Source organism: Nansenia antarctica (genome assembly GCF_963989245.1).
Source record: "Nansenia antarctica genome assembly, chromosome: 6".
Lineage (NCBI taxonomy): Eukaryota > Metazoa > Chordata > Actinopteri > Argentiniformes > Microstomatidae > Nansenia > Nansenia antarctica.
In genome coordinates this window covers 28377650-28396291 of record NC_137676.1, presented here as the reverse complement: position 1 = coordinate 28396291, position 18642 = coordinate 28377650, and the positions used below count along the sequence as shown (strand labels likewise).

The window sequence follows — 18642 nt, the reverse complement described above, 5'->3', positions numbered from 1 at the left end:
TCAGCAAATGTTAAAAATAAATTTCAAGGGTATTTCTTCCAACCAAACAACAATATTTTCCATATTATTTAGTTTATTCCTAATTCAAGGAATCGCTGACCATGAAATGTCAAAACATGTAATGTGTACTGACTCAGAATAACATTACAATTGGAAAAGTGTCTAATGTGGGCCAGCCCACAATATCTCACAATGGTTGATAAAAACATCAAACATGCATTGGCAATTTACAGGATTAGACAATCTTACTGCTACAATAAATTGACCACGGAGTTTTTAAATATTTTTGAAGAGGCTATCCATGAAGAACTGTATTCTATATTTAATGATGTTCCCATCTTGGAATAAACAGGCAGATCATGTACAGCTATGGTTACATTTTTATTTGTAATTATTTTGTGCAACCAAGTCTCATAGATCCTAACAAGCCTAGATGTACTTCCTGGAATAGTGTCATACTAATGGAGGACTGACAATAAATATTAGGTAGGTAAAATGCTGCTTTAAGTCCTAAGAATAACCCCCATCAAATATTAATACAGACAGTTCAAACAATATGGGAATCTAGAGCTGCAGTTCATCCAAATAGAAGCAGAATACCAACACAACAACAAAGAGTTTCCTTTAATGGTGCATGTTATTTTTGTCTTCTTCTGAAACTTTATTTTGGTCCATGTTACTCCTTTTCTAGGCTGTTTTAGGGAAAGGGAGACCAAGAGTCAGTGGAATAGGCCAAGAGTCAGTGGAATAGGCCAAGAGTCAGTGGAATAGGCCAAGCCTTTGGACTGGCTGCTCAGCAGATGGAGATGGCAGAGGAATGGTGATCTCTAAAGCAGCCCCTAGCCCCTACACTAGCCCCTAGTCAATTCTGTAGATCTCAGAGGATTGGATAGGTTTCTGCAATATGGCAACTTCTTCACTTTGCCTTATGGGTAATGGTTTCGGCCCTGTCCATCCAATTGTTTCAGATCTACCAGAGTGCTGTCGGGGCTCTGGGACGATGTGGAGTGAAGCTAAAGTGAGACAGGAAAAGGATGGGTGTCCAGTGGCTGATCATGTCATCTCCAGTGTAAGGGTGAGCAGCAGTAGCATGGTGGCTAGCCCCAGCACCTCCTTACAGCACGCTGCATCTTCCACTGCATGGACACAAGTCATCGCTCATCATTAGTGCTGTTTACATCATATATTCACTGTCAAGAGCAATTAGGGTCAGTGTTTTGGTCTGTTTATGTCTAATACCCAGATCAGTCCACATCCCCATTGTGTTTTGTGTAAATCCAGCTACAGTACAGTAATAATAATAATAATCATCATCATCATCATAATAATAATAATAATAATATATTTTATTTGTAAAGCACCTTACATAAAGAAATGTAAAAGTGCTAAAGTACACTTGAAGCTACAGTATACAGTATGCTTCATCCCAAAAGATTTAGAAAGAAATATATATTAAAATATGTTTTTTTTTTAAACAATCAACATAAAAGAATAATAATGTAAAGACATAACGTATTTGGTGTGTATCACTTTGCAATTAATTTGGATGAATTGTCCCTTTAATAATATTGACCTAACTTAACAATAATGTTGTACTTTGATAGTGCATACTATTGTTCTTTAATATATACTTCTCACGCTAAGAGAATCCTCCAAAGACTTACCAACAAAACGGTTCCCCTTCTTCATTCTTGGATTTTCTATTGAAACAGTGAAAGAAAGGTTACACGTGCAGCATGCTCATGTAGATGTAACCAGAACCAGAATCAGAATTGCTTTTATTACATCTCATTGTACAAGTACACAAGAGTCAAATTCTTATGGCTTTTGTTCCTCAACATTGGCACTGCAGCATTTACAGTAGATACAAAAACCCAATAATAATAATTTATTTTATTTTAAAGTAACGTAAATAAGTAAAATAAGTAACGCAGAGGCATGTGAGCTAAACAATAACACAAGCCAATGTCCGCTCACTAGCAAACAAAATGGATGAACTCAAACTCTGGATTACCTCACAGAGGACGATTATGGATTGCAACATTATGATTTTCTCTGAAACATGGAATCCAAAACAGACCCCTACCATTTGCACTAGTGCATATCTGAGAAGATTGGATAGAAATAAGTAGACCTTCTCACTCGGCAGTGACTACTTCATTGACCGGAAGGCAACGTTTTCTGGCTTAAACCTTTTTATAGCCACACCTATCCAATGTGTGTCCAGGGGGTAGGGGCTAGGGCCCTATTTCGGATTCAGTGTTCCACTCACCAAACACAATGAGACGTGTGTGTGTGTCAGTGGAGCCTAGAGGATTCTGGGCCGTGCAGCGGTACATGGAGCCGTTAAGGTCGGCCGGCACCCGCTCTAGGATTAGCTCTTTCCCATCATGCTTGTCTCTCCCGTCCAGCAGCTGACCCCCAACTCTAGTCCAGGTGAACAGCGGCTCAGGGAACACCTCGTTCTGAGGAGAAGATGAAACAGAGTCCCTTCTTTGACACTATTATGTAGAATGCATCCTTTCTTCCAATTTTTTTTTTTTTTTATCGAAAGCAACTTGTGTGCATAGTACACACATTTTGGATATACGGTCCCTATGTGAACTAAATCAACAACTTAAGCGTTGTCAGCACCATACAGCCATACCAATTCAGCCCCACAGTACCATTAACATTTAATCTTAAAGAAATCAATTACATTAAGTAAATGTAAAATAATAAATAAAATAACGTAAATGTAAAGAGTTGGATAGATAGGCGTATTTTTAAGGTGTTTTAGATGCAGTATATAATATATTGTGTTCCGAATGAATGGAGCCCTATGGCAAAGCTGCTCAACATAACAAAAATATAGCTATCAAGTGTCTCAGTGAGAATGAAATAGCACCGAACTGTCTTGGTAAATTGACTACAAGGTTTGTATGAGAACATTTTGGGTGCACTAACCCTTTAAGGATGCTACTCTATCCAATATGGCCATCGTACCAATACAGCAACCCTACCATACCATAACACAAGGTGATGGAATTTTTTTAGTTCAATGAATGCACAATTGATCTGGCATAATGGATGGTTCCACTCTGATATACGTAGCTCAGTAAATGTCTAAACTCCGCTTGAATAGACAATATTAAATAATGAATAAAATACAAAAGTGGGGAGAACTCTGAAATTCAACCCGCTCCGTATGTAGGTAACTACAGATAACTTACAGGTGGAACCTGGGGTGGGGGGTGGGAAACTCAAAAGAACAGGCTGTGAATGATGGCTCAAGCTATAGGGGAACTAACGTGAACTGGCTCTTATTGCCTGTCACATGAACATGTGACATGATCAGCAAAAGTGAGAGTCTGTCCCCGACGGCCAGCTGCATCCTCCTCGCCATGCCTTACTGAACCTGCGCGACACTTCACTTTAACAAACATACAGAGTACAGTCGTAGCCCTATCGTTTCAGTTCAGCAGTTACAACAAAGACTTGAATCGAATGGATGCTTCTGACATTGTTCTCGCATTGTTCTTGATGATCAGGGAAACAAAGTCATTAACCATTTCCGATACACTTACCCCAAGAGCTCCTACTTGGAAGCCCTGGACCACGATGCGGACGGTGTCCCCTACCTTAGCCCTAGTCGGGGTCATGGTCAGTTTGGGGCCCCTGGGAGCCGCTAAAGGAAAACACAAAACAACTCTAAATGTATGAATGAATGAATGAATGAATGAATGAATGGACTTTATTGTCATTGCTACAGTACAGGTACCAAACAACGAAATTTAGGAGGGGTGGCTCCCCTACTGTCCATTCTGTTCTTGAAACAGGTCTGGTTTTTAGTATTTCAAAGGTACACTATGATCCTAGTGAGCAGAAATGGGTCTCATGGAGGAACGCACACTTCTCTACAACCAGGAGCATAATAACCTTCAAAATGTAGGCTAGGTCATTTTGAAAGAGTGGTCATCTCAAATGTAATCATTTAATGACTGAGGAAATGGATCTACTATGCATGAACCATACATATGTAAACTAGCAACAATCCAAAGAGCAGGTTCATGATTACGGATGGGCTGTGCTCACATTGACTCATACTTGTGCAGGGCTGCGCTCACATTGACTCACATTGACTCATACGTGTGCAGGGCTGTGCTCACATTGACTCACATTGACTCATACGTGTGCAGGGCTGTGCTCACATTGACTCATACGTGTGCAGGGCTGTGCTCACATTGACTCATACGTGTGCAGGGCTGTGCTCACATTGACTCATACTTGTGCAGGGCTGTGCTCACATTGACTCACATTGACTCATACGTGTGCAGGGCTGTGCTCACATTGACTCATACGTGTGCAGGGCTGTGCTCACATTGACTCATACGTGTGCAGGGCTGTGCTCACATTGACTCATACGTGTGCAGGGCTGTATAGCTGGAGGTCGGTGAGATAAGTTGGTGCAAGTTCATGTGATGTTTTACAGGTTAAAGATATATATAGATAGATATGAATGAATGAATGAATGGTCTTTATCGTCATTGATATAGTACAGGTACCAAACAACGACATTTGGGAGGGGGGGGCTCCCCTGGTGCTAGGAAAGAAAAAAAACAAAAACAAAACAAGAAGGGAAAGGAGCTGGTTTACATAAATAAAGGCTATGTACACTATCCACTATACTATACACTGTACAAATAAAACACTGTGCTGTACTCTATGCTATGCTATACCTATTCTAACATTTCCTATTCTCTGCAACCTTATGTACCCTAGGGTTGTCATATTGCACATAGTGTTATTGCACATTCATTTAAAGTGTCGCAGTTTGCAGGCTTGAAATGTACACATTTGTGCCTCAGCACTACACCTGATTTTCAATCCAGCAGCTGTCATCAATCCGTCCAGACTGTCCAGGGCCCAGAACCTAGGTCTTTGCTGTGTTCAGGGCCTGGATGGCCCTGGGGTAGAAGCTGAGCTTCAGTCTGTTTGTCCTTGCGAACATGGTCCTGTACCGCCTGTTCGAGGGCAGCCTGGTAAAGTGTTCGTACCCAGGGTGGGTCGGGTCCCTGGAGATCTGGGAAGGGGAAGATGTCAGCATGGGAGGCTTGGAATTCCTACCCCGAGGTCACCCAGGCCTTCAACTACATGGCAGCGAATCCGCACACTCCCGTGACCATAGATGCCCAGCAATTTCAACTTCTGGAGCGCTACACAATCGTCCTTTACGACAAGACGAGTGATGTGGAATCTATTAATGAAGCACGGAGAGAGTTGTTCTGCCAGAAGAACAGAACGATGGAACACATTCCACCAACACAAGATTCCCTTCTGCAGCACTTGAAGCGAGTTGCCTACCAGTCTGGGATCTGGGCAACATCTGAACTGGCTCAGCAGCCGACACCCAGTCCAGAAGGATGTGGATGGACATTGGATAGAGACAGCCAGGTCTGGCTTCCTGTGTGGAGCATTCTACCAATGGCTTCGAAAGCCTGCACTGAACTGGTCAAATGTGGCTGTAAAAGCGCAAGTTGCTGTGGTGCAAGGTGCTCATGCAAGAAAGCACACTGGAAATGCACATTTTGTTTGTTTGAATCCTCACTGTGTTCATGTTATAATGTGCAGTGAACAAACAATTGTTGGGTGAATAAACTGTCTCTTGCCACAAATCAGAATTCTCTTTCCGTGAAATGTGTACATCAAATAAAATGATGTCGGCGAACTACTAGAACTGGAGCGGGACGGGTGCGTGCGACTGCAATGTACCATATCTGCCATATCATACCGTTTCATACCGTATATCATACCGTATATTGAAAAATATGATGGTAAATATGTGTGGGACCAATCTATGATAAGGCAGAGGTGTGGTGTGTATCAGTCTCGCACGCCTGTCTCGTTCCAGCTAATCAAAAGTGTTCCAAATACAGATGACTCAATAAGACATATGCGCTCTGCGCTGCGGGCTACATTTGATTATGTAATAATAACGAACGGATATTTATAATATTGTATTGTATTTTTTGTATATAATGTTGTTTTACCATAATGTTTTTTCTGAGTGGGGCAGTCCCACTCATAGTTTTCATTTTATTGGACTGATATAGTGAAGACAGGAAAGTAAGGAGAAGAAGGGCCATGTGTGCACGACCACGGTGCTAGACCACCTCAGGCCACCAGTATATTGATAATTGATAATAAGATATTGATAATGTATTTCGCTGCCGCTGCGCGATCTATAGAACCTGAGCGGGACGTGTGTGTTGTGTATCAGTCTTGCGCGCCTGTCTCGTTCCAGCGAGGCAACTCGTGTTCCAAATATAGCTGCGGGCTATGCGTGATGCAAAACAGCTGTGTTTATATCACAAAATGTACATTTGATAAGTATTTGTATATATATGTCATTATATTTGTACTACTTTTCCAAATGCCGGTAGGCCCTAGATTCCTCTGTTGCTCCCTTTCATTTATCAGTTTATCTTTGACCAACAGATTATTTATGAATCATCATAAATAGAAACACGCAGAGCATGTATTTGACAAATAAACGTGTAGGCTAAGAACTAGTTTCTAAAGTGAGTAACTATCACTTGATGTAATGGTTGATGCATGGGGTAGGGTCATCTTATTCTCAATGATCGCTTTTTGATCGTTTCCGATCAACAAACAAAGGATGCCAAATCATCCACCAAGCCCTTCAAACCATCCCCCCACACCTCCCACCAAAAAGGTTGTACTCAGTTGTACTCAACTCTCTCAACAGTATAATGAAAGTAATTGCAGTAGCCTACATTTGATTATGTAATCATCAACGAATATTATATAACGAACGGATATTCATAATAGACCTACAGTATATAATGTAGGCTATTATACATTTTTCTGAGCAGTCCCATGGTGACCTGTGGAAGGAACACAACAAGCAGGAGATACTGGTGGCCTTCTACCGCGGCGTAGTGGAGAGCATCCTCACCTACGGCATCTGCAACTGGTTCTCCAGCTGCACAACCGCGGAGAGAAATGCGCTACAGAGAGTCGTGAGAACAGCCCAGAAGATCACCGGCGCCCCCCTCCCCTCTCTGGAAGAGCTGTACAACACACGCTGTCTCAGGAAGGCCTCCAAGATCTCCAGAGACCCAACCCACCCTGGGTACGAACACTTTGCCCGGCTGCCCTCGAAAAGGCGGTACAGGACCATGGCCGCAAGGACAAACAGACTGAAGCACAGCTTCTACCCCAGGGCCATCCAGGCCCTGAACACAGCAAAGACCTAGGTTCTGGGCCCTGGACATTCTGGACGGATTGATGGCAGCTGCTGGATTGAAAAAATCAGGTGTAGTGCTGAGGCACAAATGTGTACATTTCAAGCCTGCAAACTGCGACACTTTAAATGAATGTGCAATAACACTATGTGCAATATGACAACCCTAGTCGTCTTATCTGTACAGTATAGTATAGTGGATAGTGTACATAGCCTTTATTTATGTAAACCAGCTCCTTTCCCTTCTTGTTTTTTTAGTTTTTTTTTCTTTCCTAGCACCAGGGGAGCCACCCCTCCCAAATTTCGTTGTTTGGTACCTGTACTATAGCAATGACAATAAAGACCATTCATTCATTCATTCATTCATTCACCATGCAAATAGGCTACACACCACCCAGGCAGAAGAGAGAAAGAGTTTTAAGGGCAGAGGGGAGCCAAGCGGGTTTCAAAGCTTACAAGCTTACAGCAGTCGCGGGGCTGACAGGCTGATGTTACGGCCGGCGTGAAGTTCACGACAAATAAACACGACAGGCTTGTGCATCTCTGTGAAGCTCATAATTATAATAACACAATATTGCAATATGTATTACGATTATTTTTGTATAATAATAATCAACCATCATTCGTTAGTAATGAAAACTCCCGCAGTCCCGATCAATCTCCTCTCCACTTTACACATTACATAACCAAGATTTCTTTTGACATCACAACAATGTCAACACAATCACAACAGAATCTTATTTTATCCAATCAGGTTTTATATTTTGATTATGACATCATGTCTTTCAACATTGTCACACTTTTCATTACACACATTAGCGGCATCAAAAATGATGGGCTGGGCGTGCGAGGGAGCGTGCTTATTCTGGCAGATTGTGAAATATTAAAACCAATAACATTCTGAATGATTTATCATTCTGTACTCTTTCTCTCCTTTCTTTCAGCTCTTTTCACTAATATAGGTGAAACTAACTATAACAGGTTGCGGCACATGAACGCTCCGTGCAGGTACGCGCTCCTATGAGATCATTCAAGTTTCAAGTTTATTTGTCATTATACCAAATACAATTATATAATGTAATCAAAATAAAAAGAATGAACATATTCAGCCCCTGTGAGCAGTTGCAGGGGCTGACAGGCTGACGTTACCGGCAAAGTTCACGACAAATAAACAGACTTTATCACTGTGAAGCTCATAATTATGATAACACAATATTGCAATATTTATTACTATTCTTTTTTAATAATGATAATCAACTTTCATTTGTTAGTAAATCTCCCGCAATCTCAATCAATCTCCTCTCCATATATATAATGTATATTTACATTTGTTCCATAGTTCGTTTTCAGCTGACTCAAGCTTCATATCAGATTGCGCTAATAATTTTCCCGCTTCTCTGCGCATAGGAACTTGATGCATTTTTAGAGGTAGTGATCTTGTCATTTTCTCTTCTTGTGTGACATCGGCATCCAGCGATCTTTGTGCGTCAATACACACTCCCCCATTGTGAAGAGTGGTCGTGTGATTCGACACCTTGTCGCGCTAAAAGTAGGTGAAAAAACATCGCGCTCGCAGTCTTATAGAGCGTCTTTGGAAAGGGGAAAAGACCCAATGAGGAGACAGAGGAAGAAGATGAAGAGCCTACGACTTCCAAGAAAAAGAAATCTGCATTTAAAAGACAATATCAGGAGTCCTACTTAAAATACGGTTTTATCGCTACAGGTGACTCTCATGCGCCAAGCCCGCTCTGCATATTATGTGGCGACAGGCTAGCAAATGAGGCAATGAAGCCTTCAAAACTGCTTCGGCACATGGAGACCAAGCACACTGCATTAAAAGACAAGCCTTTGGAGTTTTTTGAAAGAAAAAAACGCGAACAAGGACGGAAGCAATTACTGATGGCCACCACATCAACAAATGTGAGTGCACTGTGAGATCATCATACTTAGTGGCTAACCGCATTGCTAAGGTGAAGAAACCTTTTACTATTGGTGAAGAATTGATCCATCCCGCCGCTAAGGACCTTTGCCGTGAACTTCTAGGAGAGGCTGCAGTTAAAAAGATAGAACAGGTTCCTCTTTCAGCTAGCACCGTCACTAGGCGAATTGAGAAAATAGCAGCGGACATTGAGGCACAATTGTTGGAGAGGATTAATAAATCACCGTGGTATGCAATCCAGGTTGATGAGTCTACTGATGTTGACAACAAGGCTACTTGTCTATGTGCGATATATATATCAGGAAGATTTGCATGAGGATATGTTATGTGCACTATTGTTGCCAACCAACACCACAGCTACGGAACTATTCAAGTCTCTGAATGATTACATATCAGGAAAACTGAATTGGTCCTTTTGTGTCGGCATATGCACGGATGGAGCTGATTGATTGATTGATTGAAAACTTTATTAGAAGGTTTGCAGAAGTAGGTACATGAAAGTACATATTACATACAAGGTCAACTAAAAGGATAAAAACCCAAGAAAGCCACTGGCTTATTTCAATTGGGGTCCTTGATTCTCAATTCATCGTTACATGTAAGACAGACAAAAGAAACAAAACTAGTACTATCTACAAGATAATACAGACAAATAACTATTACTATCTACAAGATAAACATACATCCATCATGGGAAGAACAGTACAACAAAACATACGGTATGTACAGCGGGTAGGACAGGTGGGGACATACACCACAGGTGGGGGCGGGGGACAAAACACAAAGTATGTACAGTGGGTAGTTCGGGTCTTTTAATCTGATTTTTGATTTAGAGGGTCCAGTTACGGATTGCAGCCTCCTGTAAATGTTTTTTGAGAGTGGTTTTGAAGGTGGGCAGTGTTTTGCACTCCTTTAAGATTATAGGAAGGGCGTTCCACATTTTTACTGCATAGTTTGCAAACGAGTTTAACCCCTTGTTTGTGGTGCAACGCGGTTGAACGTGGTTCGTGGAGCTTCCTCTGGTGTTGTATGTGTGGACGTTGTTCACTTTTTGGAAGTATGTTGACAGGTACTTGGGTGTCTTTGTGGTGTAGCGTATCTTGAAGACCAGGCCCAGTGCAAGCTGCTGCACTCTGTCAACTACTCGTAGCCAATCAAGGCTCAAAAAATGAGCAGCGGTTAGATGTGTCCTAGGGTTGAGGCCTAGCAGAAGCCTAACCAGTTTATTTTGGGCTGTCTGGAGTCTTGTTTTATGGGCCTTTGTGGTTCTATAGTACCATGATGTTACGGCATAGTCGAAGTGACATTGAATGAGAGCTCCGGATAGGGTCCTCAGTGTGTTTTTACTGACAAGTGAGGATATCCTGTACAAGAATCTAGTTCTATGGTTCACTTTTTTGATTACTTTTGCTGCCATTTTATCTCCGGAAAGATTTGCCTCTAGGATGGAGCCCAGGTATGTAATATCCTCTTTTCTTGTGATATTAATGTTACCCACTTTTATTTTAAAATGTTCAGCCTTTCTGAGTTTAGATGGGGATCCGTATAGGATGTTTTCAGTTTTACCTAGGTGTATTGATAGTTTATTGTCAGCTAGCCAGATGCAGATTCTACTCAGTTCAGTGCTTAGCGCTTTTTCCACCTGCAATATGTCCCTGTCAGAGACCAGCAGAGCCGAGTCATCCGCGAACAGGAACAAATTGCAATCACATGCTGATGACATGTCATTCACATATATTAGGAACAGTAAAGGTCCCAATATGCTTCCTTGTGGAACGCCGCAGGTCACTGGGAGGGGGGGGGACAGTGTTCCGTTCACACTAACCACCTGTTCCCTCCCCTCTAAGTAGGATTGCATCCAGCTCACCGATGTTCTATCGAACCCAATTGCTTTCAGTTTATCTAACAATATGTGGTGATCTACTGTGTCGAAGGCCTTCTGGAGGTCCAGCATGACCATGCCGCAGTACTTGCCCGAGTCCACCTCATGGTTGATGTGGTCGTTCAAATAGAGAAGGCATGTGTCAGTGGAATGGGATGTTCTGAATCCTGATTGAAATTCATACATCAGATTTTTTTCGGTAAGGTACCTATCAACCTGTTCATAAACTATTTTTTCCATAAGTTTCGAGATGGAATTAAGAATAGAAACAGGTCGGTAGTTGCCTGGGTCTAATTTGCTTCCTTTTTTATACAGTGGGGTTACCCTTGCTATTTTAAAGTCAAGGGGGACGTGTCCCTGTTTGATGGAGAGGTTTATTATGTGGGTGATGATTGGGGTAATGGAGGCAGCTGAGTCTTTTAGAAATCTGGCTGGAATATTGTCATGGCCCGTGGCCTTTTCTGAGTGTAGAGCGCCCAGCTTTTTAAACACCTCATCGTTTGACACCATGGAGAGTTTAAAATCATCTTTGCGTACACCCAGTTTATTGTAGAACGCACGGATGTGCTCTACACCATAACGCCCTGAGTGGGGTGGTAGATTGTTAACTAATTTAGTGGCTATGGTTGTAAAGAAAGTGTTTAAGCACTTAGCCATATCATAGCTGCTGCTATGACCGGACGGCTTTCTGGTTTAACTGCGCGGGTTAAGGAGGTCGCAACTGAATGTGAGTCTACACACTGTGTCATTCACAGGGAAATGCTGGCTAGCCGAAAAATGTCACCTGAACTTAACAGCGTATTCATAGCTTTCATGTGACGTCACAGCATAGTGGAAACGCCCACCTGACGGGCAAAAGGCACTTTTTGCGGGCAAAACCCACGGGCAAAACCCACTTTTTGCGGGTTAATAACTTTGATTTCCCGTGGGTTAGGAAAATAATTCCAACGTGTCCGGATAGAGTAGAAGACAGGGAATCCAACACTATTTGAATGGAGTCGATCCTCCACTCCTATCACCGTGGACACAGCAAGGAGCGAATTCCCGGATATAAATATTCCCTCGCCTCGCTGACAGCGGGAGTTGGGAGTTTCGTCCAGCAGCCGGTGAACGCCCGGTTGATCGAGTTTCATATTAAAAGTATATCTTCTCGGGGTGTCGGCACGGTGGTTAAGGGCTCAAAATGACCGTATACTGATAGTGAATTTAGCAATAATAGTCTTATGTTTGTACCACCTCCATAACCGGTGTTATTCACGGGAAAAGCCGGTCAAGGAGGCACCCTTTGCAGGTCAATAACTTTGATTCTCCGGGGGTTAGGAAAATAATTCCAACGTGTCCGGATAGAGTAGAAGACAGGGAATCCAACACTATTTGAATGGTGTCAATCCTCCATTCCTATCACCGTCGTGTATCTTGATAGTTCTTCATGAGTGAGGTGGTCTAAATAGTAGGCAGCCATGTTGAGCGATGTTGCTATGATACTTTTTGCCCGTCAGGTTGGTGGTTGCTAGGGAAGAAACCACGTGACTGAAAGCTATGAATAGAATGATGTCATTAAAGTTATTAACCACATAGGGGCGTTTAGGTGGCGTAGCGGGTTAAGCGTAGGGTCCCCGGTTCGAATCCGGCCGGGGACATATCCTGCATGGCATCCCTCCTCTCACTCTCACCCATCCTTCCTGTCTAATTCTCCACTTTATCTATCAATAAAAATGAAAAAATATGAGTGGGACTGCCCCACTCAGAAAAAATAACTAAAAAAAAAAAGATATAGATATATTAACCACGTCAAAGCACATGCCCTTAACTCGCGTCTGTTCGAGCAGCTTTGTGAGGAGATGGACGCAGAGTCCAAACGCCTTCTCTTGCACACAGAAGTAAGATGGCTATCTAAAGGGAGATCGTTGGCCAGAGTGTTTGAGTTACGAGAGTCGCTGCAGAGATTTCTTTCAGAAAAAAAGTCACCACTGGCAGCACATTTCAGTGACGAGGAATGGGTCGCTAAACTCGCTTACTTGTGTGACATATTCAACCTGCTCAATGAACTCAATCTGTCACTTAAGGGGGAAATGACAACTGTTTTCAAGTTGGCAGATAAAGTTGCTGCATTCAAAGCCAAACTGGAATTGTGGGGACGGCGAGTGAACAGAGGGATATTTGACATGTTTCAAACATTAGCAGGGATTTTGGAAGAGACTGAGCCTGAGCCATCATTCTCCCAGTTGATGCACAATCACCTGTCTTTGCTTTTAAAAGAGTTTGAGGGGTACTTCCCAACCACAAAAGACCCACGAACTGCGAAAGAATGGATCCGCGACCTATTTGCAGTGGCGGCTGGTGCTAACATTTTTGGGTGGGGCACAGGTTATGGGGGCATGCTCCACGGGGAAGAATATCAACTTTAAAATCTGGATTTACAGTCGATTTTAGCACGAGAATAGCTCTACCCCCCTGTACAGACCTCTTCATCCCCTCTACCCCCCTGTACAGACCTCTTCATCCCCTCTACCCCCCTGTACAGATCTCTTCATCCCCTCTACCCCCCTGTACAGACCCCGTCATCCCCTCTACCCACCTCTACAGACCCCGTCATCCCCTCTACCCCCTGTACAGACCTCTTCATCCCCTGTACAGACCTCTTCATCCCCTCTACCCCCCTGTACAGACCTCTTCATCCCCTCTACCCCCCCTGTACAGACCTCTTCATCACCTCTACCCCCCCTGTACAGACCTCTTCATCCCCTCTACCCACCTCTACAGACCTCTTCATCACCTCTACCCCCCTGTACAGACCTCTTCATCCCCTCTACCCCCCTGTACAGACCTCTTCATCCCCTGTACAGACCTCTTCATCACCTCTACCCCCCCTGTACAGACCTCTTCATCCCCTCTACCCCCCCTGTACAGACCTCTTCATCACCTCTACCCCCCCAGTTTTCTCTACAATTTCTACAATTTTCTCTCTACAGTTTCTACACGTCAACGTGTACCGAAACACTTGTTTCCAACGTGGTCCTACGTTTCTCCTACACCAAGACACATACAAAGAGCATAGAAACATACAAAGAGCATAGAAACATACAAAGAGCATAGAAGATACAATCAGAATACAGTCTGCCATTCCTTCTCCCAGCATCGATTTGGTTTTCCTATCATGACTGAAGGACAGACGATTCACTTACTTACACTACTGTAAGTCGCTTTGGATAAAGGCGTCCGCTAAAATGCCAAACATGTAAACAAATAAATCATGTAAATGTCGGCTAAGGTGATCAGCTGAGCTTGACTTGGGACTTGACTAACAACAAGTGACACATTTCCCATCTCACACGCTGTTAAAGGAGCACAGTCTAATACTGTGCTACTGAGATGCTAACCCGCGGACTCTGGTTGACGCGCCGTGCGTTCTAGTTTGATGTGTTCTGTTGGTTATACACGATCCGTAGTCATTGGTTTGCTGTACAAAAACCTTTATTGCGTTACGAATGTGCCACATTCCATTTGGCTTAATCACTGGTATAAAAACGATAACATCAACAAACTCAGCGCCATTGCGGTCAAACCTATTTGCCCTTCCGGGGTCAACACCTGACGATAACAACAATTGTACTACCTTATAAAGACCTGCCTCAGGTATTGTGACAGCGCCACCCCATGCCCACACAGTGAATTACCACACATATGACAGGACCATATTTGGCTCTTACACACCGGCCCCTAATTGTTACTGGCACCGACATAACAATTTAAACAAAATACCATGAAAGGAGCACACGTTATAACAGACCACAACCAATATAAAGTACAGACAAAACAAATTTACCCTTCATGTAACAAACAAAGTTTCGTCACTGGCCTTTCAATTGTACTTGATTTGGTCTGTAATCTCACAGAACGTACCAGCCCCTGTTTGTCTGGAAAAACCTCTATAACCTTGCCTAGTGGCCAAGAACCACGAGGAGCTGAGGAATCCATAATAACAACGATATCTCCCGCTGTCAAACTCCTTTTCTTCTGGTTCCATTTTTGCCTCTCCTGGAGCAAGGGCAAGTACTCCCGTATCCATCTCTTCCAGAAAAGATCCGAGAGGTACTGAACTTGTCGCCATCGTCTTCTCACATATTGGTCCTGAGGATCAAACACTCCAGGTGGTAGGGCGGGTTTACCCTTCAAGAGAAGATGGTTGGGCGTGAGTGGTTCCAGGTCATCGGGTTCCTCCGAGAGCTTGGTAATTGGCCGATCATTCAAAATGGCCTCCACTTCACACAACACCGTATGCAGTCCATCATCATCCAACGTTTGCTGACGTAGGACAGAGCTGAGAACTCTTCTCACCAGACGGATCATTCTTTCCCACACCCCACCATGGTGTGAACCTGCTGGTGGGTTAAAACTCCAACGGATTCCAACCTGCGACAGAACTCCTTGAATTCTCTCATGACTCAATGCAGCCAGAGCCCCCTTCAGTTCTCTCTCTGCCCCAACGAAGTTGGTACCGTTGTCTGACCTTAGGTGGACCACCTGTCCTCTCCTGCTAATAAAACGCCGCAAAGCATTGATGCAAGCATCCGTTTCCAATGAAACAGCTACCTCCAGATGTATAGCCCTGCTTGCCATACAGGTAAATATAACTCCGTACCGCTTACAAATTGATCTTCCCCTCCTTACTTCGACGGGTCCAAAGTAATCCACTCCAGTGTTGGTAAACGGTGGTAGATCGGGAAGGATTCTCTCCTTAGGGAGATCTGCCATCTTTTGCTCCACTGCTCTTCCATTGTAGCGTTTACAAAATCCACAGTCAGAAATAATCTTCCTGACAGCCGAATTGGCGTTGGTGATCCAAAACCTCCTCCTCACTTTGGACAGTGTGTGAACCCGCCCTCCATGACCCAGATTTTGATGCACATGCTTGAGAATGAGCGTAGATACATATTGATCTTTGGAGAGAATGAGCGGATGTTTGGATTCCTCAGGCATTGCTCCTCTGCTCAGTCTTCCACCAACCCTCAAAAGGCCATCCTCCAAAGTAGGATCCAGCTTAAATATTGGACTCTGGCGACTCACTGTGGCTCTCTTAGATGACAAAGCAGCAATCTCCTCACTGAATCTCTGCCGCTGGCAATACTGTATGATGGCAACCTCTGCTCCTAGTAAATCCTCTAGCATCAAACCGCGACTTGCGGACATTGCCGTGACCCCTTGTCCTTGCACCTTTCTCAGGTTACTGCGTTCCAACAACATGGCTTTTAGCCTGAGAAACCAGGCAACTGATGTTTTGAGCCTCCTCCAATCAGAAAAGTAGGCAATGAGATGGTCAGTAGGACTCGACACGTCACTTATGGCATTTACTGTTGCCTCCTTTCTGATTTCCTGGTCATTAGGGTCCACCGACACTTCCCCCACCATTTTGGGCCAGTCCTTCTCATGCTTCCAAAGAAACGCGGGCCCTTCAAGCCATCTGCTATTCCTCAAAAAGTCAGAGACCTTCAACCCTCTTGACGCATCATCAGCTGGATTGTCTTTGGAACCAACATGCCTCCATTGTGATGGTTCAGATGTTTCTCTGATTGCCGAGACTCTGTTGGCCACGAATGTATGAAAGCGCCTATCCTCATTGTTCAGGTATTTCAACACTGCAGTGCTGTCAGTCCAGTACATGGAGTCCTCCAACTGGAAGTTCAACTCTGCCTTCAGTAATGAGTCCACTCTGACAGCAAGGCCAGCTGCTGTTAACTCCAGTCTGGGGATAGTCACCGCCTTCGAAGGTGTCACCCTGGCTTTACCGAGCAAAAAGGAGACCTGGATCTTGCTCTCATGATTCAACATCCGGATGTATGTTACGGTTCCGTAGCCCCTTTCACTGGCATCGGCAAAGTGATGTAGTTGAGCCTGTTTGATCTCTCCAAAGTCCACTGGCTTGATGCACCTGCCCACATTGAATGCTGCCAGCACATCTAAGTCCTCCAACCACCTTTTCCATTGCTGTAAGATGTCCTGTGGCAATGCATCATCCCAACCATATCGTCTCCGACAGAGCTCTTGCTGCATCATCTTAGCAGGCAAAGTGACTGGTGCCAGGAAACCTAAAGGGTCGTATACTGAACTGGTGATCGACAACATACCACGTCGGGTGAAAGGCTGTTGTTTTACTTCCATCTTGAATCTGAAAGAGTCGGTCTCCACACACCATTGTAGACCCAGCGCCCTCTCTACTGGGAGCTCATCTCGATCCAGATCCAATTCCTTTAGGTCCGTGGCCCTTTGCTCTTCTGTGACTGTTTGCAAGACCCTACGACTGTTACTAATCCATTTTTCCAAGATAAAGCTCCCCTTGCGACAGAGAGTGATAAGATCTTTGATCATCTGGACAGCTTCTCCTTCAGTGGCTGAGCTCTTCAAACAGTCGTCTACATAGAAATTCTGCTTGACAGACTGAAGGACCTCAGCTGAAAACCAGTTTGAGTTATCATCAGCAGTTCTTCTCAGTGCATAACTTGCACAACTGGGAGATGACACTGCACCGAACAGATGCACCGTCATACGATACTCCACAAGATCCTTGGTGACATCCCCATCTGTCCACCAGAGAAAGCGAAGAAAATCCCTGTCCTCCTCCGCAACCTTCACCTGATGGAACATGGCTTGAATATCACCCATAAACGCCACCGGTTCCTGTCTGAAACGACTAAGGACTCCAAGGAGTGAGCTGGTGAGATTAGGACCCTGCAAGAGTTCACTGTTCAATGATGCACCTTGAAATGTGGCTCCACAGTCAAAAACCACACGAAGGGATCCTTTCCTAGGATGGTGGACACCATGGTGAGGGATGTACCACACTTTCCCGTTCTCACCATGCTGTTGCTGTTGTGTCACTTGCTCCGCATAGTTCTTACTGATGAGCTTGTTCATGTACTCTGTATACTCCCGGTGCACAAGCTTGTTATTGAGAAACCTTTTCCTCAGCCCTTGAATCCTTTGCTTTGCCACTACGAAGTTATTGGGCAGATGTACATCCTTGTTCTTAAAGGGCAATTTCAAACAATACTTCCCCTCCTGAAGTACTGCTGAATTCTCCATGATTTCCAGAAACTTGAGGTCTTGTCTGGACATTTCATTTTCCTTCACAGTCTTTTCATTGAATTCATGGTTGTATTGATTGGTCAGCATTTCCTCCAGCTTGCACACTGCGATCCTGTTTACCATAGCAGAGGGAACTTCTGCCTCCCAAGCACCACTGCTTCCATTCAACGGACCATTAACGGCCCATCCCAGCACTGTCCTAATGGCGTAGGGGCCATTACCGCAGCTGTTAATGATCTCCCATGGTTCTAATACCTTGGGAGCATTGGTTCCTATCAAAAGGTCGACATTTGCCTTAATAGTCGGGATGTGTACCTTCGACAAGTATGGCCATTTAGCCAACTGTTCAGGAGTCACTATATGGTCCGGAGTGACTGGCATCCTTTTCTGTGTGAGAACTTCTGGGAGAGCATAAAAATCATTGCTGACCAAATCAGCTACCTCCAAGCCAGTCAAGGAATAGGCTAAAGCAACAGTTTCTTGCCCCATTGT

At 43.9% G+C, this 18642-nt stretch overlaps 1 protein-coding gene across 1 annotated transcript in view; it reads right to left on the bottom strand.

Annotated features, from left to right (window-relative positions):
* Positions 1-1053: 1053 nt before the first annotated feature.
* The window catches only part of igsf21b (immunoglobin superfamily, member 21b), a gene marked incomplete at both ends in the record, with an annotated part of 67214 nt that continues 49625 nt past the window's right edge, over positions 1054-18642 (bottom strand). The window contains 3 exon segments of the mRNA XM_080534329.1: positions 1054-1136; positions 2273-2465; positions 3567-3667. Of these exon segments, the coding sequence (XP_080390455.1) occupies positions 1054-1136; positions 2273-2465; positions 3567-3667 (377 nt within the window).